Source organism: Pestalotiopsis fici (assembly GCF_000516985.1).
Source record: "Pestalotiopsis fici W106-1 unplaced genomic scaffold PFICI_Scf_10, whole genome shotgun sequence".
Classification (NCBI taxonomy): domain Eukaryota; kingdom Fungi; phylum Ascomycota; class Sordariomycetes; order Amphisphaeriales; family Sporocadaceae; genus Pestalotiopsis; species Pestalotiopsis fici.
In genome coordinates this window covers 2,310,126-2,337,765 of record NW_006917100.1, presented here as the reverse complement: position 1 = coordinate 2,337,765, position 27,640 = coordinate 2,310,126, and the positions used below count along the sequence as shown (strand labels likewise).

The following is a 27,640-nucleotide window of genomic DNA, read 5'->3' as shown; positions in this document are numbered from 1 at the left end:
CTCTTCTTGATGTCTCTGCACCTTCTCGGTGACAATTTCCATTGCGGAGACAGCCGTCAAAATCGCAGCAAGACGGAAACCAGAAATCCTCTTTGACAAACTCAAAGACGGCAGTTGCACCAATCCACATGTGTTGCCTTCCAAGTACGTATTGAGAATGTGAATGATGGCAGAGAGTGACTGCTCATGCCCGTTGATTCCAATGGTTTGTAAATATGTTGGATATGCGTCATAAAATTGCAAATTGATGCAAACCGTTTTACCACAACAAATTCTGCAGTCATCGAATGATTGCACAAACTCTTGAGATACGAGAAACTTTTACCGCGTTATTGCTCTACTTTTGCATTCAACGATCGCGTACGGGGTATGATACTATGCGTGCTACACCTGGGCATGTGTTTGATGAGGAAGAGCAGCCCCTGCGAACTTTGCCATGCTCATTTTCCCCTCCAGCTTTGCAGACTTCCATGCCATTGTAAGCTCAAAATAGCACGTGTTGACTGCCATGTGGGAAGCCCCTTTTCTGCAGACGCCCGTGTGATTTACACTGCTTTGGTGGGAAGTGGGCAGCAATTGGCTGAAAACTGAAATGGTTTCTACTGCTTTCATTTTGAATATGCTTCGGAAACTACCCGCCTCCTTACATTTCATGTGTCGCATGCCAGACAATATACCATGGATGTGAATGATTTGCCTGTTCATAATTCCAAAATCATAATATTCCTTATTCCTCATTCCAAAAAGTGTATGGAAGATGGTAATTGGCGATCCATAAGTATGGGAGTATGTATATGTCAACAGCCTGCTCCGAGGCCAAGGTATATTTCGTTATATCCAAGGAAAAGACCAAATTCCAAGTGCAAGTATAACTCAATGATTACTGAAAATCAATTATTTATGACCGAGAAACTTCAACATGCCGTAATCACTACAGCCACTTGACAGAAAACCTTGTTTTTGGGGTCTAGACCCGCATACATGTTTCTTTGTCATCAAAGTCATTGAATTCAGTCAGCTGGTGGTGTTGTTGCTCAAATGATCAAGAATATTGGAATCGTCCAAATACTTCGCCCCGGCTGAAATCTTGAAACGGATGTTCCAGCTCACTTGCAGCTGCAGCTTAAGGAGCTCAACATTGGTATTCTGCAGTCAGCTGCCATGATATAGCACGAGAAGGACCGTTATTCAATGTGCTGCTTCCACTTTAGCTACGGGATAGTCACGCTGCGATGCTTCCGGGTTAATATAAAGTGGAGAGCTGGAGAGAGCGTTGCTAATTCTGGATTATGCTCGTACCGGCATGTCCCAAATACATCATGCGTCAACAACCTTTTTAGTGTTTCTGCCCCCAAATTACCTGGATCACCGCCAGTCTGGGGGAGGGAGTTTCGGCTCGCATGGACATGCAAAACGGGATCCTAAAAGTCTTGGCGAACGAAACGATCGAGCATATACAGATTAGTGTGTGTATGCTTTGCGGACTGTCAAAAAAAAAAGTCGGTACTTTTTGGTCGGCCCTCCTTTCTGTCTCGGCCCTGCTCCTGTCTCGGTCCTCGGGTCCGGATATGTCACGCTGCAACTATGTTAGTCTGTTCAATCAGTATAGTAGAGATAGATTGATGCGTTTTTGGCTTTCCTCCTTGTCTTGGCATGCGAATCTAATGCCCATCCAAGTTTTGATCTTATTAGCTGACAAAGCTGTGTTGCACGCAACACTGCTGATGCATACATAAGATAGAGCGGTGAGTGAGCACTAAAAGGCCGAGATCGCTGAGAGAAGGGCGTGGTTGCAATGTAACTTGAATCTCAATTTAGTTCACAGATGCATAATCACGGGGGAAACAAGTGATATTTTGAGACGATACGCTTTTCTGCTGATGAGGGCATCGCCAACGTCGATCATGGCAGTGCTCGGAGTAATGTACTATATGGAGACGGGGAAAACTACAATGTGGAGGCGAAGAAGATGGGCTCAAACTTTTGCGACTCAGATTCGACTGCACGATGACAGCTTTGGTGTGTCCTTGGGTGCCGTGATTTCTTGCTTTCAAAGTGCGATCCGACCAATCACTCGTTTATCCAGCCTGTTACGCGTCCGACAGCGGGCCGTGGTGCGCAATAATGTACACCCCTTCCCCCCAGTGATCGACCAACTTGCAGCTTGGGCCTTTTCCATATAAAGCGCGTGTCTCCCGAAGACATATCCGGAAAGGATATTATCAGGTCGGATAGCGGCCGGCCTTTTTGGGGAGAGGCTTTGCGGACTTGGAGGAGGGCAGCCATGCGTTCTGTGGGGAGGCAGCGGTGCAACGTTGGCTGACCACTCCGCCATGATCAAATCAAGTATACATCTGTGGTTTAGAGTTGCATTTCTGGATCTACGGAAATGGGCTGGAGATGTAGGTAAAGGTAGGTAGGGTCATGTAGTGCGACAGCAACGATGAAACATCATGGTAAAGAAGAAGTGCTCATGGGCTATATACTCGAAATCCGTCACCAGTGGTTACGTAAACATGTCCAATATTGAACTTCTTTTGACGGTAAAAGGTCTGTGGGCATAGCTGCTATTTCGTATAAACTCTATATCGTGGATAGAGTCTGAAAAGCATAATCTTCCTCTCCGGTACCGTTACTCGCAGGATTCCTTCCACGCATTCATCCACCGTCTGTCTCATGGACGACAGCAGCTATGTATTCCGTGGATGGCCACGCAATATGTACAGTAGGGCTGGGATTCGGGCAAAGAACTAGTGAGCAGCTAAACCTAAGGTTATGCCTAGCTCCGTGGGCTTTCTGCTGGGTCAACTGGATCAACTGGTGGAGCTGTCAACTTTTTGGGCCTCCTGTCTTGGTGTAAGCCGCCCCGCTGAGCTTGCTATTAATAGCCTGACAAGGAAGCATTACGGAGATTCAGGGGTCCACTCACACCATAGAATACAGCACGACAGGGCCCAGGATGCCAGGATCAAGCTTAGCTTGACCTCTTCTTTTCTTGCAGTTTTAGTTAGTAGTTGCAGGAGACTTTGGGCCAGCCAAGGGGGGAGATGGATGGAAGGGACTTTCGTGTGGTTCTACTATCGTGAGATTTTTTGCCGTCGGTTACTCGCGCTTCTTTCCATGTTGGAACTCAAATGGCTTCAAAAGAATGGAAACTTCTGATCGGTACCTACACCTAGTCGAGCCAAAGATCCAGACAAGGTTGGAGTCAGTCAACCGAAAAAACATTGAACGTACGTATGTACACCAAAAGATGAGACCCTGGGGAATTCGCATGTAAGTAAGCGAATGACCTACATGCATCAGACCGCTTCAATCAACCAACATTGGTCAATGGCTGCGAGTCAATGATAGTACGTGGTAGCGTACGGCGCCGGCCTAGAAAGTACGCATGTAGCATGTCTGCTTCAATATCTGCTGAGCACATACTGTACTTGGGTAGGTAATCTTGGTGGGTGGATGGATAGATTCCTGTCCATTGCAGAACAATGCCGAGCTGCAGGTTGTCGCACATCTTTCTTGCAATGCTCCATGATCTGACTGCACATTTTTTTTTTTGTTCCTTGGGGCGGGAAATTACTCGTCATACGGAGTATGCAGAGCCAGAGATCGAATGAACCCTTCAAGTGTGCCAATACCTACATTCATACATACGCACACTAGTCCAACGCAATGGACAGGGGCAACGAATTGCATTGGAATAAATTTGCCACTTGCTGCAATCTCATTATGATGTACCAGGAAAGAAAAATAGAAAAATGCAAAGAATAATATTGCTGTAATCAATACGAGTGAGTGGGCGAGTCTTCACAGATCTGCCTCTGGTGATTCGGCGCAGGTCAAGCGGCATGTCTCGGCGCATCTCCAGCTTGTGAACGAGATCGTCGTTCCTTTTTGGTTTTATTCGCTCAAGGAAAAGAAACAGACTGTACGCTACTTAGCTACCTACCTTAGCTCTAATGAATATATGCATCGTACTCGGGTCAGACGTGAGATGCGTGGGTAGGTATATTATAGGTCCTTGCAAAGCGGCCGACGACCCGACGCCTATTGGCGTAGGTAGCATGTGTCCATGTGGGAGGGGGGAAAAGGGAGATTCATGGTGCGGATTGAATGAGATTTCTGTAGCCCTGTCGCTCACTCATTTGTCCAAGGCTGGGGGGAAAAAGTAAGGTAATCTGACGGATTAATGGGGGACCTTTGGAGACGAGACTGGAGGAGATAGAGCTGACAACTTTCAAAATTCACCATTCTCGTTCGTCCATCTGGCGTGTCTGCCTATCCGTCTGTCTTGCAGTCTATCGGCCAAAGAAAACAGACTATACCAGTACTTGTCAGGAGCACAAAACTTATTTTTTTTAAATACCTCCCATGGCCTATATCGCGTCTCTTGAAGGGCGTATACGGTGACACTTGGGATCGATCTTGTGGTATTTCTGTACCGCTCTGCCCTGCTGTGGCTTCTTTGTTGTCTGCTCCAACGAAGGACATGACCTTTGTTGTGAGAACGGCCCCGAACCCTTTTGACGCCGGACGCAGCCGCTCACGAAACATGGAGTAGCAGCCAGCCTCTACCTATCTAGGCGCCACTATTACCACGAGACAGGAAAGAAAACAAGCAGTCAGTCAGTCAATCAATCAGCCGTTCATCCATCCGTCTAGTCAAAGTGAACGAGCCGTTCGCCAACTTAATCCTAAAGCTTCCCTCTGGACCAGGTCTCGTCTCTCGCTTAACAATTACCTACACCTGACATCCGCTTCCTGTTCCTTATCTCCACAAGAAGAAAAGACCAAGAAAATTTTCCCAAATCGATACATAGCACACGACGCAGGAAGCGCAGCAAGAAGTATCGTCATCCAACGACATCAGCAGCAACCCACGGCAAGCTTCCAGCACAGCCCCAGTGGAAGGCAGGTCGACCCAGTGTGCACCTGCACCAGAGGACGGACCCCTGTCGACCTGTAGTGTAGGTAGCGCTGCTCCAGGCCCCAGATATTCCTGGCCGTGCAGCCCGCCGACAGAACGTCAGCCCTTTTGGGTCAGTATCCTTTGGGAAACAAGCCAGATCATCCCGCGGCCACCGTCCCATTCTTTTCCCTTTGGGGCTGCAAAAGTAATAATTGTGTGTGTGTGTGTGGTGTGTGTGAGTGAGTGAGAGAGAGAGAAAACGATTGTGCAGTAGCACCAGCAGTAGCAGCGGCAGCAGCAAGCGGAGGAAGAGAGGAGAAACATTGGACGCGTTCTTTTTTTCCTCATCACTCTTCTCACAAGCACGAGCCGACCAACCCCAAGGGACCGAAGGACCAAACAGACAGACAGACAGCCCAGTCCAGTCCAGTCCAGCCCCCCCTTCACGGTACATACCATACCTTACATACACAGTACATACACTTTTTTCCTTTCCGTCTGTACCTGTCCACCTACTACATAATAGCATAGCTCGGGTCTTTGTCTTTCCCATAAGACACGACTATGCCCTCCTTCGGACGCATTGGCAGGCTCAGCAATCGTTCCCAGCACAATCTGGTCGAGCAGCAGCAGCAGCAGCAACAGCAGGCGAATGCATTGCCGTCGCTGCTGACATCGACCTCGTCGTCTGGCTTTGGTGTTGGCGCTGCTGGCCCTGGATCTGCCTCTTCTGCCTCTGCCTCTGCAAATACCCCCCCGTCAGCCTCGTCCACCGCCCTGAGCTCTAGTGAGCCCATTGCTTTCCAGGGGGACAATACTACCACTAGCAGCAGAGCATTGACAGCTGCTGCTCAACAACAAGCGCAACAAAGCAAACAGCAGTATCAGCAGCAGCAGGTACTATTACAACAACAACAACAACAACAACAAGCGCAACAACAGGTGCAATTGCAACAGCAGCAACAATTTCAACAACAAATACCACCACAGCAACATCGCTTACAGGAACAGCGCCCAAGCTCTATTGTTCAAAATCAGCAGGTGTCTCCAAAGCACCAGCAGCAGCCAGGCCAACCCCATCACTACACTACTACTGTGAATTATCCTGGTAGCGGTGCTCCTACGTCAAACCACAACCCCACCGGCAACCTTTCCAATTCAGTGCCTGGTCTTGATTCACCTGCTACTACTGCCATCACCGGTGCTGCTTACGCCAATTTGCGACAGCAGCAACTTCAGCAGCAACAGCAATCCTCAAAGGGCCATAGTTCAGATTTTGCCGAATCCGTTTCACGCTCACAGTCCACAAGGTACCCCCAGACTTCACCGTCGCATAACCAGCAATTCTTCGGTCCCGCTTCAAGCTCTGTTGACAATCTCCCTGGCACCGTCTCGTCACCCCTCATCCCGCCCTCACCACCCACTGCTGGGCCTTATAGCCACCATCACCAGCAACAACACCAAGGTCCCACCGAGACAAAGCAGTCCACCCGGAAATTGATCAAGAAGATCCTTCACGGAGCATCCGCAAGTAAGGCAGCGGCCTCCTATTCCTCTGCTGATCCTCGCCATCACCAGTCTCAGCCTTCTTACGACAATACCAGTGGTGGTGCATCCCGTCGGCCCTCGAAGCGAGCGAGCAACGCCTTTCCACCAAACCTCCGCGCTAGCGTATCCCTGGAGCAACAGCAAATTCCTGACTGGCAGCAGTCACCGCAGCAGCAGCTATCCTCTCTGCAGACTTCACCTCTTCAAGACGTAGGAACATCCACTGACCCTTATTCCAAACATCACGAGAGAACTTTACCTGACGCAGAGCTCCGCTTGCAGACACCCCAATCTCAGGGACCACAACCTCCCCGCCCCCGCCCCCACTCAAGCTCTATACGACAGGTACCCGCCAGCGCAGACTATAGCCCTGAAGACCTGGCTTTCCAGCAACAGCAGCAGGCTCAAGCTATAGCACAAGCTCAGCAGCAGCAGCAGCAGCAGCAGCAGGAGCAACAGCGATACGCGCAAGTTGCCAGTGATTCTACCCCGTCTCAAGAACAGTACCGGCAATACGCGCATTCTCGAGTCCAAAGCCAATCCCAAGTTCAGCAGGGCACTCCACCGAGACTCTATACTAGTCACCTTACGTCTCAGCAGTCCAATCCGGAGACAATATCTCAACTTTCGTATGATTCGCCCGTGATCGAGTCGGATCAGCGATCTCAGAACTTCCAGTCAACACAGACGTCGCCCGCCGTCAACTATCCACAACAGGAACGCTCAGCCCCCCTGAGCCAACAACCTGCTTCACCGTCACCTACAATCGCACAGCCATCACCCATGGCGCCCCCTTCCGGAGGCCCCTCGAGCCGAAGATCAGGTGAGAACGATAAGTTGCGAGGCACCAGCATCGAGCCTCCTCAAGGCCCCCCGCCAAACTACCGGCATAGTCAGACTTTAAACACCATGAGCTCCCTACCGCCTACCCCTGGCCCTGCGCAGGCCAATCGCGAATTCCGGGCGAGCAATGTTCCCGACAGACAGGCGCAGCAACAACAATTCGATGGCGGCAACGAAGCTGGACGCGACAGCCCCCAACCCACTGCTGGGACAGAAGGCCAAGCAGACCCAGAGAAACAGTTTAAAGACCTGCGTAAGACCAACCTCTCAAGCTGGCACAGACTACCGTATTTACTGACACACTGGTTTAGTTACTAAATACAAGAATGTCAAGCGACTGTATTTTGACGGCAAAAGTCAGATCGAGCAGCTGACCAGCCAGGTGGAACAATTACAAAATGCAGTTGCCAACCAGCGCATTTCGCAATCCAGGACAGCGCTGGACGATAGCGAGTATGCAACACGCTTCAACCGCTTGAATGGCGCAATCAACAATCTGGCCTTCAACATCCGCAAAGATTGGGCGAGCTTGCCACCATGGGTCAGCGGCTACGTCAGTCCTGAGGCGATCAAAACTGGCAAGCAAGAGATGACTGCAGTGGGACGTGCCGTTATCACCCAGTGGATCGTGGATGAGGTGTTCAACAAGTGCTTCCATCCCGGGCTTGACCAGGGCCTGAGCCGCCACCTCAAAGAGATTGAGCACAACATTCGCAGGTTCTCGTACACACTCAACAGCCAGGAGGAGTTTGAAGCCTTGACTTCCAAGGTTGTCAGTTGGCGAATGGCAACTCTTGAAGGACTTCAACATACCCTGCAGTCTGTCGAGAGCCAGAACGGCCGTGTGGCCTACACAAAGTCCTGTAATGAGAAGCTGAACAAGTACATCCTTGACCATTTGGCAGATCCTAAACCGGCCGGAGTGGAAGGCAGCGTGACCATGATTATCGAGCTAGCTGTTGGAATAGCCGCAAACCTGTCACTCGAGTCCCGCGACGTGGCAGTTACATATCCGCTACCAGGTGACTCGATAAACCCGGAATTCATGGAACTTGAGAAAGCAGGATTGCCACCATTGCCGGATAGTGACGATGGGGATGATAGTAGCCCAGACGGCGACAAATCCAAGAGGGAGAAGACAAAGAGCGGTATGTTGAATTTATTGGGAGGCGCGCCGCCTCCAGGAAGCCGGAAAAGCAGCGTCGTTTCGAGTACTGACATGGACGCCTATTCAGCAGCAGCATCGTCGTACCCGGCCAAGGATCCGACCAAGGTCCGTTTTGCAGGTTTTGTGGCAGTCGAGGTCCGGGGCAGGCAAGTTTTGGTTAAGGCTCCAGTCTGGAACCTCGGCTAGCAAACCGACTTCATGGAGATGCCATTGGATACCGGCCATGGACTATTCTTGGCTGCTGCGAGATTCGGCTTCGGATATCATGGCCAAAGGAGTTCCGTGCGGAATTGAGCCTACGAGATTCAATAATCTGGATGCCTCAAAGGCAACGTTGGCGTCTCTGTCATCTTGCATAGCGTAAGGCACGTTTGGAGGTAGATTTGGAAGACGGTTAGTCGTGTTGGACTCCCACTAGATGGATCTGGGAGACTAGGAACGCGAATCACGGGGCGTTCTAGGCACAAATTAGCCTTGTGTGTCTGGATCGAGCAGATCGAGCATCTTATCCTTCGCCCACAGGACAACAAAAATGCTGCCCTGGACCACTTTTTGAGAGAGTCGACTTTGTAAATTCGAAAATTTCGAAGAGGCAGGATTTTGGGGCGCCGGCGATGAGAGATGATTCATTTACTGGAAAGATTTTTATACCCCTTGAAGATATTGGCTTTAAAAACTGCTTACGTCTATGGCAGAAATTAGACAGATAATAGTCGTCATCAACTATTGTCTCGAGTTGTGGTGATTTTTGAGATCCATGCCTCCAGGTGATCAAACTGTGTGATGCGATTGTTGGGAGAAATGTGCCCAAATTGGAGAATATTAGTTGCAGCAAACAGGCGATAAAGATTCCAGCGAACTGCTGAAGCTGCATCAAGTCAAGTTCAATTCATGTAATAGCATCAAGTATCTCATTGTTTATCAGTTGACATATTCTACGAATATATATATATATATATAAGTATCTTTATAGTAAGAATTGGACGAATCAAGACTTGCACACCGCCTTTGGATATCCCTGCAATGGGAAAGTCAATTCTGCCGCTCTGCCCCTCCATGGTCGTGAGCCGTTCACTGCTACCCCTCCGAAATTTGGACAATTTCGAAAAGTTATACTTGGCTGACAAAGCTGTTGTAGTTAGCGATAGACTGTAGATCAGTCGGATATTCTTGTTCTTCTTTGGGGGCTTTCTTTGACCGAACCTTTCTGCCGCCAAACGAATTCTTATCCATCATTCAAACTCTCATCTCCAAAGCGTGCCTGCCAGTCCAGAGAAATGGCAGACCAAGAAAACAGCGCCGCAACGACGGCGAAGCCGAGCCATCTCGAACCTTCAGAGCTGGGCACCAGGGAATAGTCCGTATAACCTCCAAGTACATTCTCGATAGAGTTTTTCTTGTTGAGTCTTTTCTTCTTCTTGCTGGCAACAAGTATAAACTTGACTAACTCTTTTTTCAATTCTTCTCACCATTATAGTTGGGACGAGCTCTACACTCGCGAAATCTCCAACCACACGGCCAACCCATCAGACACGGGGACCAACTGGTTCGACGACTCGGGGGCGCAGGACAAGGTACTAGAGTTTCTAGCGACGCACCTTTTATCCTCCTCGTCGTCGTCGTCGGACCACCCAACAGAAGCAAAGAAGAGGACAAGAACCGAGACGAGCTTTCTCGATCTGGGCACCGGCAACGGCGAGCTTCTCTTTGGTCTCCGCGACGAGGGCTGGGCCGGCCGCATGCTCGGCGTCGATTACTCGGAGCGCAGTGTCGAGTTTGCTCGGCGCATCAATGAGGTGAAACAAGCAGAATACCACGACGAGGAGGAGGAGGAGAAAGAAGAAGACGAAGAGGATGATGAAGACGAAGACGAACCAAATCCTTCCCGTCAACCCGTCGAGTTTGAACAGCTCGATATTCTATCACCCCCACCCGCCGGCTCAGCCGTGCTGTCCGGAGCCCAAAATAGTGGTTGGGACGTGGTGCTGGACAAGGGCACCTTTGACGCCATCTCGCTGTCGTCGGCCACCGACAGCCGGGGTCGCCGCATCAATGAAGGGTACCGCGCCTCGGCGCTGCGGCTGGTGAGGAATGGCGGCCTGTTTCTCATTACGAGCTGCAATTGGACCGAGGACGAGCTTGTGCAGTGGTTTGCCGACAAGACTGCCTTCGACGAGGAAGAGGACCAGGATCTGCGAGGGTGGACGTTTGAGGTTGTGGATCGCCTCAAGTATAGGGTCTTCACTTTTGGCGGAGTCAAGGGTCAGACCATTAGCAGCATGTGTTTCCGCAAGGTGGCTCGGTGACAAGATCCGTTACTGATAATCACCCCATAAGATGCCGCTGTGTAGAAACAACGCAAACAATTTGATACCCATGATTGAACATGAACTTACGATGCCACCATTATTTCAACTGCACGCACGGACAAGTGTTCTATAAATCGATTTTCTTTTATTTCCATGACCTTTGCCTTGTAATCGTACAGAATCCCAATGTATTTGGGATGGAAGTGCCCTGCGCACTTCTCTGTCTGGTCTGTTCTGTTCTGTTCCAACATCTTCCCGGATCTAGACATGGGCTTTCTCTGCAGTCATTACCAACGGGATCATGATTACCTTTTGAAACTCCCACAAGTCCTCGAGTCGTCATCCCGCTCCCATCTCTGTCATGGTCTTTTTATGTCTAAGGGGTGGTTGATTCTTTTGATGGAAACTTGGCGTCATGCTCCTGTGAATACATGCAACGAGGAACTGCGTAGTCGGGGATATCAAAATTGCTTCATTTCTTTTGGGCATTTCTCGCTCTGAATTATGGCGACGTGTTCATCGGGTCTCCACCAGTGCTTGCGCCAGGGGCTTGCGCTGCTGCCGTGGTGGCGAAATATCTAACGTCCACGTCGTCGTCCTTCTGCAGTTTCTCCAGGCTAGGCAAAACCCTTTCGTTGATCAGCTCCAGAGACTTGGGAGCGGCGGTCAAGTCCTTGTTGCCAGCCTTCTCCAATTCGTAGATGGTGCCAGTCTCGGGCAGCCGCTTCAGCGTGTCGACAAGGGCACCGTAAGTCTTGGCAACATTGAATCGAATGTTGGGAATATCATCTTCTACAAGCTTCTCCAGCATAGGTAGAATCGACTTGTCAATGACCTCCAAGCTCACCACAGTAGATAGTGTCTGCGTATGGGACATTAGCAACATGACTTGAGTGATTTTGTCAAGGTAGACTTACTGTGATTGCAAACGTTGTGGTCATGCGGTACAGGTAGTTGGGGTGCGAGCCCATGGCCATGACCTTGGGAATGATGGCCTCGCTGGCCCACTCAACGCCAAATACCTCAGTCAGCTTCTTCAAGTTGTGAGTGGCAGCCTCCCTGATTGAGAAGACTGTGTCACCCAGCCAGCCCATGCAAAGTCCGCTGAGTTTCTCGTCAAAGAATTTGACACCTAGCTGGCTTGCCAGCAGCGGGATATACTCGATGATAGCAAGTCTAACTCTCCATTGCTTGTCCTCTGCGAGTTGTGTGATGGCCGGGAGAAGCGATTGAGAAAGAAGGTCAATGCCAATAACTAAGCAGGTCAGCAATGATGTTCAGAATCAGCATGATCAAAGGATCGGCGTACCTTGGTTAACGAGCTCTAGTTTCGAAATGATATGAAGGCGAACCTCGGGGAATTCGTCCTTCAGCATCTGCAAGAACATGGGTAGCAGGTGATCAATAGTCCTAGATTATGATTAGCACTGTTATCCAGAACGAATTCCGAGTCAAATCCTCACTCTTGCTTGCCCAGAATAGGCGCAAGTCCACTGATCTGGGTGCCAAGGGCAGCACGAACGTGCTGAGAAGTATCCGAAACCAGGTCCTCGACATTGCTCATGATATCGTTCAATAGAACGGTCCTGTCAACCAGAGCACAGAAGCCAGGAATTTGGCCAGCAATGGCAGTGCGTACTTCAGCCTCGTTATCCTTGAGTAGCTTGGTGAAAGCAGGAACCAGATCTCTCGACACAACTTCCTCGTCTACAGCTTTTGCGATCTGTTCAAAGAGTCAGAAATCCAGTGACAGTCGCATTCCGCGGGGGGACAACAAACCTTCTCGAACCTATCGGCGATCATGTACCGAACTCTCCAGCTCTTGTCTTCTATCAAGTTGCGCAGGGTTGTGAGCAAAACGCCATGGCTTGCTTGCTGTTCCTTGGGTACGACCTCGGCAATGGCAATGAGAATCTCAACGGTAAGAAGGCGCACGCTGTCCTGGTCGTCCTGTGCGAGGTGCTGGAACAGGGGTATCATTTCCTCGACGACAATAGTGGCGGGCATCTCCTTGACGAACTTGGAGAGATGTGTGGCGGACTGGCGGCGGACCATGGGGGTCTCATCGTGGACCAGGAGACCAAACTGTTGTCTGAGCTGCTCCTGGACTGCGGGAGAGACTTTCGAGTATGGTGCAGTGTAGAGACCGCATCCTGAGACCTTTGAAGTAAACCAATCGGCTTTGGAAAGGCGGATTGTGAGAGGAATGAAGTACTCCTCAACTTGCTGGGAGGAGAGTTCGGTGCAGATCTTGTTGAGCGACTCGACGGCCTGGAGTTTTGTGAGCAAGAAGGGCCAAACAGGCAATGGAGCAGAATCGTGGCGCTACAGACCTTGTCTCTGACGACAGGCTCCTCAATGGCGGCAAGGTTCTCGAGGGGGGACAGCAGGACGTGACCCCAAGCAGGGCCGCCGACATATTCAATAAAGCTGCCGAGCTCCTCGCTCAGGGCGACAAGAACTTCATCCTCATCCTCGACGGACTCTGCGACGCAAAGGTTAGTGGGCGAGCTGCTCGGGAAGGAAGCTGATTAGGCACGACGAGACGCATGCGTCGGGCGTCTATGACAGGTAGGCTGGGTGGGATCTAACCATCGAGGAAAGGAATGAGCTCGTCTCGGGTGCGCTCAGCACCAAGGGCGAGGGCGATAGTAGAGAGTCGGTGAATTGCATTCAAGCGCAATAGGACATCGTCGTGCTGCAAGCGTGGTTAGGCGGGCGCGGAATAGAATTGGGTGGCATTTTGTTGACATGACGTTTATCGAGTGGTGCAGGTCAGGCCAGGCAGGTCACCGCTGGCGGCGGGGAGGGAGAGACAGAGAGGGAGGGACGCACCTTGAGCTCGTCAATAAGGACGGCGATGGGGTAGAGCTCATCGCTGGCAGTAGGCGCATCAGCCATGATGAACAACCGGGTATCTATCGGGCGCCCTTGAGAATGGTTGTTGTTGGTGTGTATTTGTAGGGCTCGTTGGCGGAGGGGTGGGAAAGGAGCGAGAGAGTTGATTAAAGGCTGGTGCTTGCTGATCGATCGCGTGGGTGAAGTAGAGTGATGCAACAGGATTTAAGGCCCGCTTGTTGCTCAGTCGTTGTGCTTCTCACTACTTTGCCTTTTAGCAAGGTCCTTCAGTAGCTTGGGTACATGGATGTAGGCAGGTTGAAGGGAGTGCATTGATGCATACCTTTGACCTCTCAATTGCTACGAGGCACAGTTGGTACTAGCAACCAAGTAGTAAGTACCTTTATTACCTGCCTCCCAGCCTACATGTAATGTATCCAGTCAGTGGGTGTGGCTGTTGCTGGCTCGGACGCCTCTCTCTCTCTAGGTCACCTTATAATTTATTAGTGCCGTAAACCGATCAAAATCCAAGATCGGAATTGTTTTCGAGCGCAAGAAAAAGAAACCGAAACAACAGAGCAAAAAGGTGATGTTAGCTTCAAGACAGTAAAAAGGGAAGAAGAAAAATTATATTCAGATTGATGACTTAATTGCGGGGGAAAAGAAAAGAGCACAGGGACTCTGAACCCGCACACTGAGGTCTTCTTGTCAGACACGCAGCTTACGTATCTGGGTGACTGATGGAGGGGGTTGATGTCTGTTTAGCACGTCAGGTATGTGTAGGTATTTCTGCGAAGGCGGGAATTTGGCTTCAGTTGACTGCTGAAAATGCTGGCTACAGTGAGCGCACTGCGTGTTCTCCCGCCCCTAAGAGCTCAAGCTAATGTACAGGCGAGCCTCGTTTGCTAGGTCCAAGCATACATAGTACTCCCAACTTATCGATCAACACACGCACGGCGCACAGGCCCTTGTCGACGTTTTGGCAGTCCCGTGGCAGCTGGCACATTTTCTGGTCGATTGTCAACCACAGCACGTTGGACGAGAAAAGAACGAGTAACTCTCTTTATCATACTATATTGCACTACAATAGGTAGGATGAGGTAGTCCTACTATTTATTTGGATCTGGTCAACGTGGATCTTGCCCATCGTTGGATCTCATGCCTGACAAGGCTAGGGGTGAATAAAACCCCTTTCCTGCCCAATATATGAAAAGTGACTGCTGTCCTCTTGACGTATCCCCCAAGTGGTAAATATTGATGGGTATATCCTCATCAGAGCCTTGGGCATGGACACGGAAGGACTTGCATGATGGTGCCCATGTCCAACAAGTCTCTCGCCCAGTCCGTCCAGATCCATCAACAGTCATGTAAGTGGAGAGTTGTGAATACTGGCTTGATATGTCTTGTGCCGAATATGATCGGAGATAGGGTTCTCCGTCGCCGAGTGCTGGTTGTTCGTGATGCAGTTCTCAACTCGGCGTCGCTTATGCGATGGCAATGAAACCATGTCTGACCCAACATCACTCCAGATTGTACTGCGAGTACTGAGTAAATTGCTGTTAGCCACTCGGCTACTGTCCACCGGATCTTCTGTGGTACTAGCAGTGCTGATTGAAGTCGAGCAAAAGGACGACGCGGTGCGAATAAGCTCTCTTTGATTGTCCACGGGTCTCTTATGGGACATACTATTAAACAACCTAGAGCTCGACTCTGGTCATACTGCGTGGTATGCTGCCGCCTTCGGCCTGTGATTGATGTTGGATGTCCGGAGTCTTGTATTAGATTGCATACTGAACCTCCACCGTGCAAGCATGCCGCAAGCTTCTACCATCCGGCTGGTATACTGGAGTTGAATAAGGAGTCGGAGTACGGCACTTCAGGAAAGTGATGTATATTCTCATATGATGGAATGAGATTGACTCAGTGGACGTGGGGCCAATTGTGGCTGGTGGAGACGGATGTGGTTCTGAATCATCCCCCCCGAAACATGGACCCGTTACATGCATAATACCACCCATATTCAACGTGGGGTTGTGCCTTGCTGCTGCTGCCCAGACTGCAGCCAAATTTCTGTGACTCAAGCAGACAAGACCGAAGAATTTCGTGGCTCACGCTGGCGATCTCCTCTCCATTCCACTACAACCAAATCCACATTCTAGGCAATCCTTCTTCAAGATGCCTACCGTCGCCGTCGACAAGTACGACCTCTTCGAGGCTCTAGGTCAAAAGTGCGCCAATTCTCTCTCCCCTCTGAGCCCAGGAACCCCACTAAACAGGACATCGCATAGGTATACGACCGAGGAATTCGAGGAGCTTTGCTTCGAGTTCGGCATTGAATTGGACGAGGACACGGAAAACGATGATCGCCCTGTCGTCAATGGCGTGCAGGAACCCCCTCAACTCAAGATTGAGATTCCCGCCAACCGCTATGACATGCTGTGCTTCGAGGGCATCGCCCTCATGCTCAACATCTTCCGCGGAAAGCAGCCCGCGCCCAACTTCAGACTGACCGAGCCCGCCGGCGGCAACATCGAGACTATCACAGTCCAGGAGGACACCACCAAGGTCCGGCCACTGGTTGCTGGCGCCATTCTGCGAAATGTCCGTTTCACCCAAAAGTCGTACGAGTCCTTCATTGCCCTACAAGATAAGCTGCACCAAAATCTTGCCCGTGGCCGTACCCTGGTGGCCATCGGCACCCACGACCTGGACACGATCAAGGGCCCCTTCACATACGAGGCCCTGTCGCCAAAGGACATTGAGTTCATCCCTCTGAACCAGACCAAGAAGATGAACGGCGAACAACTTATGGAGTTCTACGAGAAGGACAGGAACTTGGGCAAATACTTGCACATCATCAAGGACAAGCCCGTATACCCCGTCATCTACGACGCAAACAGAACCGTTTGCTCCCTACCGCCCATCATCAACGGCGACCACTCCAAGATTACTCTCGACAGCAAGAACGTCTTCATTGAATGTACCGCAACAGACGCTACCAAGCTGGACATTGTTCTGAACATGATGGTCACCATGTTCTCTACCTACTGTGGTGATCAGTACGCCATTGAGCCCGTCAAGATTGTCTCAGAGCATAACTCCCAGACAAGAATTACGCCAAACCTCCTGGCTCGGTCGACCGAGGTAGAGATTGACTACCTCAACTCCTGTCTTGGTATTCAGGAGTCGGCAGAGAACATCTCGAAATTGCTTGCCAAGATGTCCTTCAGCGCCAAGCCTTCGAGCAAGGCTGGATTTGTTGAAGTGTCCATCCCACCCACCAGAGCCGATATCTTGCAGAGGTGTGATATCATGGAAGACCTTGGTATTGCCTATGGCTTCAACAAGCTGCCGCGGATGTCAGTCACCCGGACGGTTGGCGCGCCCCTGTCTATCAACAAGCTTGCCGACATTATTCGTTTCGAGTGTGGCATGGCAGGCTGGTCCGAAGTCATGCCCTTGATTCTGTGCAGCCACGATGAGAACTTTGCCTGGCTCAACCGAAAGGACGATAGCAATACTGCCGTCAGGCTGGCAAACCCCAAGACCGCAGAGTATCAGATCGTCAGGACATCTCTGATACCCGGTCTCCTCAAGACCATCAGAGAGAACAAGAAGCACAGCGTTCCCATCAGGATTTTCGAAACCTCTGATGTCGTCTTCAAGGACGAGACCGTTGAGCGCAAGGCCCGCAACGAGCGTCACTTCAGTGCTGCGTGGTACGGTAAGACGAGCGGTTTCGAGGAGGTGCACGGTCTGCTTGACCGTGTGATGCTCATGTTGCGCCAAGGTTTCTTGACCAGAGAAGAGGGCCTCAAGAGCAGCAAGAGCCTTGACTTCCAGGTGACTGAAGACCACACCCAACGAGATGGATACTGGCTCGAGCCAATTGATGAGGACACTTTCTTCAAAGGCCGAGCTGCTGCCATCTACCTTAGACTAGGTGGAAAGGCCTTGCGGATAGGAGAGTTTGGTATCCTCCACCCCTCTGTGCTGGAGAAATTTGATTTGAAATACCCTGTTAGCACTGTCGAGATCAACTTGCAAGTCTTCCTGTAAATGAATGCTGGGACTCAAGATAGATTAGCGATTAGCTCATGTTCAATTGGGAGAGCTTCAGAAAAACAACACTAGATTAGTTACCACATATGAGAGACAAAGCTATTCAATCTGAACAAACCGATTGATTCCACAGAAACCATCATGTTCACGTTGATAATTCACGATTGCGGAAAGGCAATTGACACAAGCGAGTAATTTTCTCCTTGACAATGCTCGATTTATTGTCTGTCTACTAGTCGGACGGCCACTGATTCGAGATCATCTGCTTATCCTCCTGGCGACCTGGCCCTTATTCATCATTGCTATCATCTGCTGCTCTAGCTGGGAAAATAAGTTAGTATGTAAGCTTGGATTGGAGGGAATTGGAGGTTTCTTACTAGTTGGTCCTGTGTACTCAATGTCCTGCCTCCCCAAGAGGATGAAGTTCCATCAGACAAGAAGCCCACCGTGATCTTTCACCTGAGGGTTGACAGCCCAGGCAAAGAAAAGGGGATAGTTGGCATGGACCTCTTGAAATAGTGAACAATTCATTCTTTCTCGTTTCCATCCCAACGTTCTCTCTCATGGGATGAAGAAACATTGGCAGGGGGCGGGTGGAATGGATGAGAGGGGAGAAGGAATCACGAGAAAGACAGCGGAACCTCTCTCTAGAAGCGATGGTTCAAACGGCGGCGCTTGTTCTGGCCAAGCCATGCGCGAGCCCGTCGAGCCTCGGCAGCAGCCTGAAGTTGCACCTGCTGCATTCGACGCTGCTCGGCTCGCTTGGAAAAGTTCCAGAGGCAACGCAGGGCGAGGACGAAGACCAGCAGGGCGACACCCAGAGCAATGCCCAAATGCTTGTTGTCAAGGTAACCAATGCCGGCAAAGCGATCGGAATGGAGAAAGGCGTGGTTCTCGAGCGTGACGGGGGCAACCAGGTCGACCTGGATGTCGGGGACGACCTTGGGACCCAGCTCGTTCAAGTTATGCATCTTGTCTCGGTGGTCTCTGAGACTTGCAGGGGCCTTGTCGATTGCGAATTGATTTTGGAAGTATCTTCAAGAATTACAGAAACTCAAGAAGGCGACCGTCTGTAGTGGGACTGGTGATTTGGTGATGGTTTCCCGGATGAAATGAGCCGTGGTGGTGGGAGTTGAGGCCCGAGGGTGATGGCTTGGGTTTGCTTGAGGCAGGAAACACTGCTCTCTGAGAACTGCAAAATAGTTTCCATCCTTGAGAGCTATCCATGAGCTGCTTAATCAAACAAAGAAGGAGGGGCGTTGGCTTCTGGCGACGAAGGTCATCGTGTAGACGCAGACAGGTTGGCCACCGAATCGTCGTCGTTATCCTTGTCTTGACTGTTGAAAGGAAGTCAGACAAACCCAAAACACACCTACCAGCCTCTACAGCCATCTAGGCAATGTGAAAAGGGGCCCGGGACGTCGGTGTGAAGTTGTGTCTTGAGTATGGATCAAGTTACACGCGACTAAGGCGTGGCAGTATAGTCGCCGAATTGACCATATACTCACTTGCTCGTGGGGTTACGAGTATTGTGAAATATGGCCACCATAAGAAGACACCTGAGGGATCAACACTCTATCACATGGTAGTACAAAGAAAAGACATACCATATACACAGTCCAAGAGATGATGTGATGGACTCAGGAGTCTGATCAGTTGTGGTTTTGTTCCTCAAGGGCAATGGTATATTTTCCTATCCGGTGGTCTATCTCATTACGATGCTCGTTTCATTGCATACCATTACTCGCTTTGCATCGTAGGACAAACTAGAAAGTCAAGTCGTAACAAAGATCTATTGCCAGATCTTCTTTTTCACGCCCGCCATTCCATAAAACTCCAGCCTGATGCAATGACGATGAACTTTTTCGTGATACAGCGTGATCAAAGCAAGATCAAACCGCATTTCAGGCTCCCATTTATATTGGCCTCTAGCATGCCATGTGTTTGCATCCCATCCGCCCCTGTCCCATGCGCACAAAATAGCGCCGACGACTTTTGTAGACAAGCGACGAGGTGGTCACCTCTTCCAATCTACGAGAACAGGAAATTGTGAATCCGCGCAATTGGAGAGTCATCACACGATAAACATGTGCAGATCCTAGAGAAAAAGCATTCGTGTCTCGCCGCCACGCAGTTTTCGATCTTCCAGTCTTGTGATCTTGTACGAGCGTTGCTGGTGAGTGTTTGCACATGTGCAATCACAACAACCCGGCTCTCTAAGCGCGGGTGCTCTGGTTGCGTCTTCCCTTGGCGGGAACAGTAGTCCAGCCCTCGGGGTCAGCAGGAGCTTCAGGGGCTGACGGTGTGGTAGGTGTGGCGGGAGTCTCTTGCTGTGCAGCAGCCGGTGCCGGTGCATTGCCATTGGCGCGAGGAGGGCGGCCTCCCTCAAAGCGACCTCCACGTCCGCCACGGTCACCGCGTCCACCGCGGGATTCACCTCGGCCGCCTCGAGGGACGTTCTGGTAACCGCCACGTGCAGTACGGGTCTCACCAGAGGCTGACCTCCAGTTTCCGGCCTCTGCAGCGCGTGAGCGAGGGTTCTGGACTTGCTCACGTGGTCTCGACGGAATCTTCTGTTCACCTGAAGCGGCACCGGCAGCATCCTGTGTCTCTGAAGCAGCATCCTGTACCTCGGCGGCAGGGGCGTTTGCCTTCTCCTCTGCTGCCTTGGCAGCGGCTTCGGCCTGAGCCTCGGCCTCCTTGGCGGCAGCCTCCTTTGCAAGACGTCGCTCTTCCTTGGCCTGCTCCTCGGCCTCCTTCTTCTCGCGAGCATTCTGCTCCTGCTTCTCAGCAATCTCACGCTCCTTGGTAGCCGTATCAATAGGGCGAGCAGCACCAAAGGGGTTGGACTTGGAGTCAGCCGCCGAGTTGGGAGGCGGTGATGCAACGCCAGGTGCTTCGGAGACGGTACGCTTGGCCAGGTTGAGTCGGGGACGACCAGCCGGTCCAGCCGGCGATGGAGCCTCACTCGGGGCAGCGGATTGCTCTGGGGTCTGACGATCGGGTCTCATGTTGCTGCGCCACTGGTTGTCAAGCTCTGCAGCAGTAGGAACGCGCTCGGGGCGTTCGGGGCGCTCAGGGCGCTCTCTGAACTCTCCACGAGGAGGTCGCGAGCCCTCCTGTCGGCCCTCGCCCCAAGTAGCGGGTGAGGTTCGTCGGTCACCACGGAAGGAATCCGTGCGTCTGGCGTCGTTGTTGCGAGGGCGACTGCTCTCACGGGATGCAGATCCCTCTGCCTGAGGCAAGGGAGAAAGCGGGCCGCGGCGCTCCCAGTTGCCAAAGTCGCGGCTCTTGCCATCATCGATGGGGCCATCCCGGGGAGGACCACGGCGCTCGCTGAAGTCCCGGCGGTCGTTGCGTCCAGGAAGATCGGGCAAAGGTCCCTTGCGGTCCCAGCTGGAAAGGTCACGAGCAGAGCCCTCTCTGTCTGCGCGATCATTGCGGTCCTTGGCTATATTGGGGTAAGCGATTGTGGCTAGAGATGGTGCAAAGGAATAAGACTTACGAGGATCAGCAATCTTGATTCTGATGCTACGACCCTGGAAGGTCTGGCCGTCCAAAGTGAGAGCTTGCTTCAATCCCTCAACGTCCTTGAACTCAGCGTAAGCAAATCCCTTGGGGCGCTGCTCGATTCTGTCCTCAATGATCCGGACACTGGTAACATCGCAGCCCTCGAGGAATTCGGTGACAGTCTCGGTAGTCGCATCGTATGAAAGGTTGCCCAAGTGGGCAGTGTAGGGAGGGCGTGTAGGGAGCTCCGTGGGGAATGAATCACGGGGAGCATAGCCTGGTATCTAGTTAGTTCAATGTGCATGGGGAGCATAGCGATGCGAAGGCCACAATGGCTCTCTTGGATCGCTTCATATGACCAAGACAACTTACTGCGCTCAGAGCGCTCAAAGCCGCCGTAGCTGGAGTAGCCGGACGGACCAGAGCGACCATGGGTGGCGGGAGGAAGAGGCTGAGAGCCTGGTGAGAAGCGTTAGTGACAGGACAGTGGAATTGAGCCTGGGGGAGGGGTGTGGGTTCTTTTCGACTTACCAACAACCTCCTCGACTTCATCGGCCCAGGATCCGCCATAGTTGTCATCCTGCAAGAAGGCCCCGAGGGACATCTTCTGCTGCTGCTCCTTCTTTTTCGGGGCTGCAACACCAGGTAGAGGTTAGCATTGGCTTCTTTCGAGAAATGTCTCGGCCCACAGCCGCGTTTGCACATGCACACACATAATTGTCCCTCAAGAGAGAGAGAGAATCAATGGTGGGTTTCGGCAGGACGCGACAAGGCGGGGTTGGACTTACCCATGATTGCGGTGTTTGGGAATTGCGCGCGACGTCGATGTTGATCGCGGCGCACAGTTGCGTGAGGTCGTTGGTTGTGGAAAGACCAAGGGTAGTCCTTCGATGGTTGGTTGGGAGGGGCGAGTAGTTTTTTCAAGATCTGGCAGAGCGTGAGCAGCCTGGGCTGTAGTAGTAGTTGTGGTAGTGCAGCGTAGTGCGGTAGGCTTTAGGTGTATGCGAGACGGCAGGGGATAACGGCAAGACCAGCAGCGCCATTTTAGCGTCTGCGCAGGATACGGAATGTGAGGACCTTGAAAACGGCGCCTGAAAGTGCCAAAGTGGCTTTGGTGCCTTCTGGCCTCTCCCTGTGTCCAAACGGGAAAGAATTTTTCTCGCTAAAACAATACTCTGCTTGACTTACTATAGGGTTTTCCGTAATCTGAAATGAGCTCTCAAAGTATGGGACTGAACTATTATTGACGAGGTGAAAATATCTCTGGAATCTATGGCGCAAAGCCGAGTACCAGACAGAACAGGCAAGTAACACTGGTTATCCGTATCACTCTTTCGTCCAGTCTCGAGTCCGTGCCAGTTCCGATTAGTGCCGTTTTGGTTTTGCGAAAGCGGTAGAAAAATAAAAAGGTGGGAAAATGAACGAAAAGGGCTCGACCAAATTCACCGCCTAACGTTTTGAATGGTGGGGCACAACTTCTTGCCTTTCTACAGAGTATTGCCCATGACTTTGAAAGCGACTTTTTTTTTCTTTAACGCGTCTCTTGGACATTTACGCTCGGACCGTTTAGCAGTCAAGGCGTCAAAGTGCATCGCGTCCCTAGTTCAGATATCGAATCTATCAAAGTTAGTCCATGCCTAATAGGTACGAAGGGAGACGGCATATTGCAAGACTGTCAATTTGTGAACCTTCCTTTGACATATTCTTGTATTTTGGACAGGCAGGATCCTATTCACAACCTGTTCTGTTCCGACATATCAATTCTCATTCCTGTTCATATACAACGGCTGTAATACTATTTGCCTTTCTCTTCGTCAGCTGTTGCCATTCGGCTTCTCTTTACATTCAAAGAGTACCTCATAGGTCGCTCTCGGTCAATCTCAAGTGCTTACACTCCATCTGGAACATCTCTCGGCCTCCTTTCAACATTATTGTCTGAGCATATCGACTACGCCATAATTCCTTTACCATCATGCCATCAGCTACAGGATCAGCCCCTCCACAGGAGCCTGCTTCATCACCAACAGCCACCACTGGCAAGGAGATGCCCACAAAATCCGAGCTTTATGATATAGCCGCCAAGTCCCTGCAAACTGGCGGTTTCACTGGTACGTACCTTGTGAGTTTTTCTCTTCAATGCGGACTTTGTACTGACGTCTAAATCTAGGTATCGTCGGTTCCTTTGTAGGCTTGGGCACCGGTATCATGAGAAATATGCCTCCAGCTTTGTTTGCTGCATTCGCTGGTCTTCAGTGGTTTACTCTTGGTTCAAGCTTTGTTGGTCAGTTTACAACTCCAGAGAGCCCTTGTCCAATTCATACTGATCCACTTTAGCATCGCGGAGCCTTCTTCAACATGCTTGGGGAGGCGAGGACAAGCTGGGGCCCTGGGACAGAGTTGCAGCAAGCACAGCAGCAGGAGGTGTTTCTGGTATGGTGGGAGGCTTGCTTCGTAAGTCAACAGCTAGGAACATTTTCCAGCACGCTGAACACGACTGACCTGACCACAGGAGGACCAAGCAATATTATACCTGGCATCTTGTTCTTCTCCACGCTCGGTGGTAGTGCCACCTACCTATCGCAGAAATTTTCAAGCCGGGAGCGATCGGAGAAGACCAGTATTCTGGCATCGAAATGGAGCCCTCTGAAAAAGTTGACGGACCAGGAATACGAAAAGCTCCTTGAGGAGAAGATTCTTAAGCTAGATGCTGAAATTGCAATCATCGACGACAACATTGCCGCTCTCAAGGCATCTACCCAGTCCAGCAACCAGGCACAGCAAGGTACTTCGCAACGCGCCAAATAAAAACCTTGTATGAACTCGATAGATATTGGCTAGCGGCTTACGAGGGAATACCGAAACGCTATCTGATATTGGTTCCTGTTCGCCTGGCTTTTGCGAGGTAATCACATCGTTACTTGCCAAGAAAAAAAAGGCTCAAGTAGATCAACAGCAGCCGGCACAAAAGCGCAGCACGAATACCAAACGTCCATGGTATGGGATCATTCAAGTTGCCTCCCTGGCTTGAGAATATAATCCATCGTTAGTACGTACCCAACAAAACTTATGGTACAATTAGGCATCTGAGCCACGCTGGATCAACTTGGCAAAGTCCATACTTCGATTAGCTAATTGAAGAAACCTCAGCTATGCTATTGGGTTCCGGTAGGGTGTCAGGCGAGGCTGGGACAAAGAGCTCCTAGTTGTGGTATTCGATGCCACATAACATAAAAGGGGGTATAACGAGCTGTCCAGATCTGCATTCGATCGTTTCGGTACACTTCATGCGGCGTGAGTCTCTGGATTCAAAGTGCAGGATCAAGACAGGGCAGAGGCCATAGCTGCATTGATTTTTCGCCTTCACAATATGTTTGACAATCCTGACAATGTATGGTAGTGTAGATAAAGATTATGTACAAAAGCATTTACCGGTCAAAATCATTGATTCCACTTACAATATGGTCGACACTGTGTGAGGATGGACATAACCCGGGTCAATTATACTAGTACAAGGCAAGGTGAATCTGATAATGAATTTATTGGGTGACAAGTAGGCTTTTATTGATTTTGTCATTTATCCTGTACTGCAACAATGTGAAGCAGTGGTCATGATACAAACAACATGCCAGATCGAGCTACAAGCTCCTCGCCAGGCGACAGCAGAGACTGCCAGTAAAGCACATACAACAATCAACTGTGCCGGCATGCAGTTGAATATTCTTTGGCCGGGACTTTCATCAACCGGCCAGGGGCGTTTGACAGAGCATAAGCGTAACACCTAGGCATAACTGCCCAAGTCCAGATAGCTGGCGTCCAAGCTGTGCTGGAGAAGATGCCATTGACTAGGACTTTTTGGGATGGAGAAGTGATACTGGTCACGAATCTCTGCGTTGACCTGGCTCCGACCTTCGTTTGGACTTGTTGAGCACATGTACTTCTGATGGTGATCAAATTCTGAACGACTGTGTCGCCATATGCCATCCACCCGCAATTGTTCACTTTTTGCCGTAGCGTTTCTGCGTCATCTTCTTGTAGTGACCCTTCTTGCCGCTGGTCTTGGCTTTCTGGATCTCGCCGTACTTGCTCTTGAACTTCTTGTTCGCGGCCTCGGTCTCCATGACCTCATGGAGCAGAGTCTGCTTCCTTTCCTTCTTGGTCATTCTCGCGCTGAAGTATTCTGTTGGTCCGGCAACAACAGTGCCAACTTGGCTGAACTCGGGGATAGCTCCCCTAGAGTCCTTCTTGTAGAACCTCTTGGGGTCCAAGGTGCTCTTGCGTCATTGTCAGTATTGCAGTTAGGCAGGAGGGGGACTGGATGCCCAAGCGACTGGCTACCTACTCGCATTTTCAGAAGCTTCAGGTCTCGAACCATTTCGGGGGTGAGATCTGTTTTTGGAAGGTTGAACCAGGCTGGCCCAGCTGTGGCTTTTGTCTTCTGAGTTGATCATGTCAGTATGAACCAATATAAGGACAACAGACATTAGAGGCAGAGGGGGATGTGCAGTCATTGTAACTATGAAAATCGATCACGGAGGTCGCAGCAACATTACCCATAACGGGAGTTATTTGCCGCTTCATTTGTATGGGATAAATTATAATCATAAAGCACTTCAAGAGCAGATAACGGAAGATGTGTCGAACGTACCTCTGCAAAGGCCTTGTTGCTAAGCTTGACCTTGGGCTCGCGGAGAGAGAGCTCATCCTTCTTGGTTGTAGAAGGTTGTTCCTCGGCGGAAGCAATGGCCTCCACTGCGGTTGTGTCGTTTGTCTTTTCGACGGCCAGAGTGGCGGGCGCGGTCAGGCTCTTGTTGTTTTGGCCATTCTCACGAGCCGATAACCTTGCCTCGGCCTCCTGTAACAATCTTTCGATGTCGCCATCACTCAGGTCGACGGCCGTCGCCATGGTTGAGATAAAGGATTGTCGCGCGCAGACGGCAAAATGGTATGATGGACTTTTGTAGCAGAAAATTTCCCAAGACCCATCGGCAGAAAATGGGATGCGCTCGAGCTAGCGGAGGGGCCACTTTCCAGTACGTACTTGAAGGCGGTGAAAGAACCGCTACGCACCGCCACATTCCGCTTGGCTCAATTGGGGGGCCATCAAGGTAGGGCTCAACATTCCGTGTGCACCACGCGCCACAACAACCGCCGCCATCAGACAAATTGACAGCACCTGGCCGCAGAAGAGGTCGCCAATGCTTCGGTTGGGTGCAGCCGGATTGAAGTCATCTTTTGCAGTCCGTCACCGAGAGGCACTGGAGGCTAGAAGCAATACGAAGCAGTTTCGAGGCCCATGTCGTCGGCGGACGAGGGTGTGATGGACGCCCAACCATATTGCCAGCGCATTCATTCATATGTGTGCCATGCATGCAGCTGCATGCTCACCTACCTTGGTTAGGTCGGAACAGTAATTAGGAGACAGGAAGAGAGGGACATCGTCAGCCCTACACCGATTTTGTGATATCTTCCAGTGACTTCTTGTTCTGCGTGTGTACATAGACACGTTCAAGGCACCGACAGCACTAAAATTGCCGAGAGGTGGGAATCCACGTCATTGGCAATTGCCCAACGCATACATACGTGCATAGAGGCGGTCGCTATCCGTTCTCTTGGAACCCAATGTTCAAATAAACGTGGTCCATTCCTCTCCGTTGCCCATTAATCAATCCTCCTTGATGACTCCATCTTCTGTAGCAGCGGAGCCTCAAAGTTGCGGGACAAGTTATTGAGGATATACACCGTTAGAATACCATTTGTTCGATTGTAAAAGATAAAAAAAGAAACCCAAGATACCACACAGACGGACACAAGAACAGCCCGCACGAGACACAAGAGCAACCGTCCTCACGCTTTTCGGCGGCACTACCCGCGCCAGTGTGGTTTTTTCCCCGGATTTCCTCTTTGCTTTCACCCGAGTGGCCGACCGAGACCAAACCGCGCCCTCTCACGTTGCGCATCGACCAGAAACCGCAAAAGCCATCCCATCAAATCCACCCACTCAGAGACAGCAAACAGTCTATGCTTCTCCCATCTACATAGGTACTTAGCTATCACCCGACTGCCCTTTGACCATTAAACGTCTCTCTTTCTTATTTTGACTCGAGGTCTCGCATCCAGACAGGCGAAACGAACCACTGATTGACTCGGAATCCGTCGAATGGTGGATCCCCCGCCCGACGAAACGGAAACTCCTCTTTCTTCCTCACACACCGCCCAAGCCCCCGGCCATCGCTGCTCTTCCCAGCTTCGGCCAATCATCCACGTCAATCGCGAACAGCGCTCAGCTAACTAGTATCGCGAGCTCTACCCAGTTACATCATTTAATTGATCGCGCGCAAACACTTGGAGTTTCCGAGTAAACAAAAACATACAGCGAGGTACAGTCGCTATACCGCAAAAAACACTTCCTGTCGTACCGCAGCTGCCTGCGAAACTCGGAACTTTAGCGTCGCG

General features: G+C 50.9%; 8 protein-coding genes across 8 annotated transcripts; 4 read left to right on the top strand and 4 right to left on the bottom strand.

Annotated features, from left to right (window-relative positions):
- Positions 1 to 5,473: 5,473 nt before the first annotated feature.
- Positions 5,474 to 8,654, top strand: PFICI_12950 (uncharacterized protein; the record flags this gene model as incomplete). The annotated part of the gene is made up of 2 exons (XM_007841531.1): positions 5,474 to 7,553; positions 7,612 to 8,654. The coding sequence occupies 2 exons, from the start codon at positions 5,474 to 5,476 to the stop codon at positions 8,652 to 8,654; spliced, it is 3,123 nt and encodes a 1,040-aa protein (XP_007839722.1).
- Positions 8,655 to 9,745: 1,091 nt separating this feature from the next.
- PFICI_12949 (uncharacterized protein) lies at positions 9,746 to 10,774 on the top strand (the record flags this gene model as incomplete). Its single annotated transcript, XM_007841530.1, has 2 exons — positions 9,746 to 9,825; positions 9,946 to 10,774. 2 exons carry the CDS (start codon positions 9,746 to 9,748, stop codon positions 10,772 to 10,774), a joined length of 909 nt encoding a protein of 302 aa, XP_007839721.1.
- Positions 10,775 to 11,279: 505 nt separating this feature from the next.
- Positions 11,280 to 13,678, bottom strand: PFICI_12948 (uncharacterized protein; the record flags this gene model as incomplete). The annotated part of the gene is made up of 8 exons (XM_007841529.1): positions 11,280 to 11,639; positions 11,695 to 12,032; positions 12,087 to 12,187; positions 12,241 to 12,500; positions 12,557 to 13,048; positions 13,111 to 13,262; positions 13,370 to 13,475; positions 13,613 to 13,678. 8 exons carry the CDS (start codon positions 13,676 to 13,678, stop codon positions 11,280 to 11,282), a joined length of 1,875 nt encoding a protein of 624 aa, XP_007839720.1.
- A 2,112-nt stretch (positions 13,679 to 15,790) lies between these two features.
- On the top strand, positions 15,791 to 17,674 carry PFICI_12947 (Phenylalanine--tRNA ligase beta subunit; the record flags this gene model as incomplete). Its single annotated transcript, XM_007841528.1, has 1 exon — positions 15,791 to 17,674. The coding sequence occupies one exon, from the start codon at positions 15,791 to 15,793 to the stop codon at positions 17,672 to 17,674; it is 1,884 nt and encodes a 627-aa protein (XP_007839719.1).
- Positions 17,675 to 18,324: 650 nt separating this feature from the next.
- PFICI_12946 (uncharacterized protein) lies at positions 18,325 to 18,648 on the bottom strand (the record flags this gene model as incomplete). The annotated part of the gene is made up of 1 exon (XM_007841527.1): positions 18,325 to 18,648. The coding sequence occupies one exon, from the start codon at positions 18,646 to 18,648 to the stop codon at positions 18,325 to 18,327; it is 324 nt and encodes a 107-aa protein (XP_007839718.1).
- A 1,245-nt stretch (positions 18,649 to 19,893) lies between these two features.
- PFICI_12945 (uncharacterized protein) lies at positions 19,894 to 21,791 on the bottom strand (the record flags this gene model as incomplete). Its single annotated transcript, XM_007841526.1, has 4 exons — positions 19,894 to 21,128; positions 21,183 to 21,464; positions 21,560 to 21,646; positions 21,719 to 21,791. 4 exons carry the CDS (start codon positions 21,789 to 21,791, stop codon positions 19,894 to 19,896), a joined length of 1,677 nt encoding a protein of 558 aa, XP_007839717.1.
- Positions 21,792 to 23,159: 1,368 nt separating this feature from the next.
- Positions 23,160 to 23,992, top strand: PFICI_12944 (uncharacterized protein; the record flags this gene model as incomplete). Its single annotated transcript, XM_007841525.1, has 4 exons — positions 23,160 to 23,295; positions 23,355 to 23,468; positions 23,522 to 23,638; positions 23,697 to 23,992. The coding sequence occupies 4 exons, from the start codon at positions 23,160 to 23,162 to the stop codon at positions 23,990 to 23,992; spliced, it is 663 nt and encodes a 220-aa protein (XP_007839716.1).
- A 1,190-nt stretch (positions 23,993 to 25,182) lies between these two features.
- On the bottom strand, positions 25,183 to 26,090 carry PFICI_12943 (uncharacterized protein; the record flags this gene model as incomplete). Its single annotated transcript, XM_007841524.1, has 3 exons — positions 25,183 to 25,458; positions 25,527 to 25,622; positions 25,833 to 26,090. 3 exons carry the CDS (start codon positions 26,088 to 26,090, stop codon positions 25,183 to 25,185), a joined length of 630 nt encoding a protein of 209 aa, XP_007839715.1.
- Between the last annotated feature and the right edge of the window lie 1,550 nt (positions 26,091 to 27,640).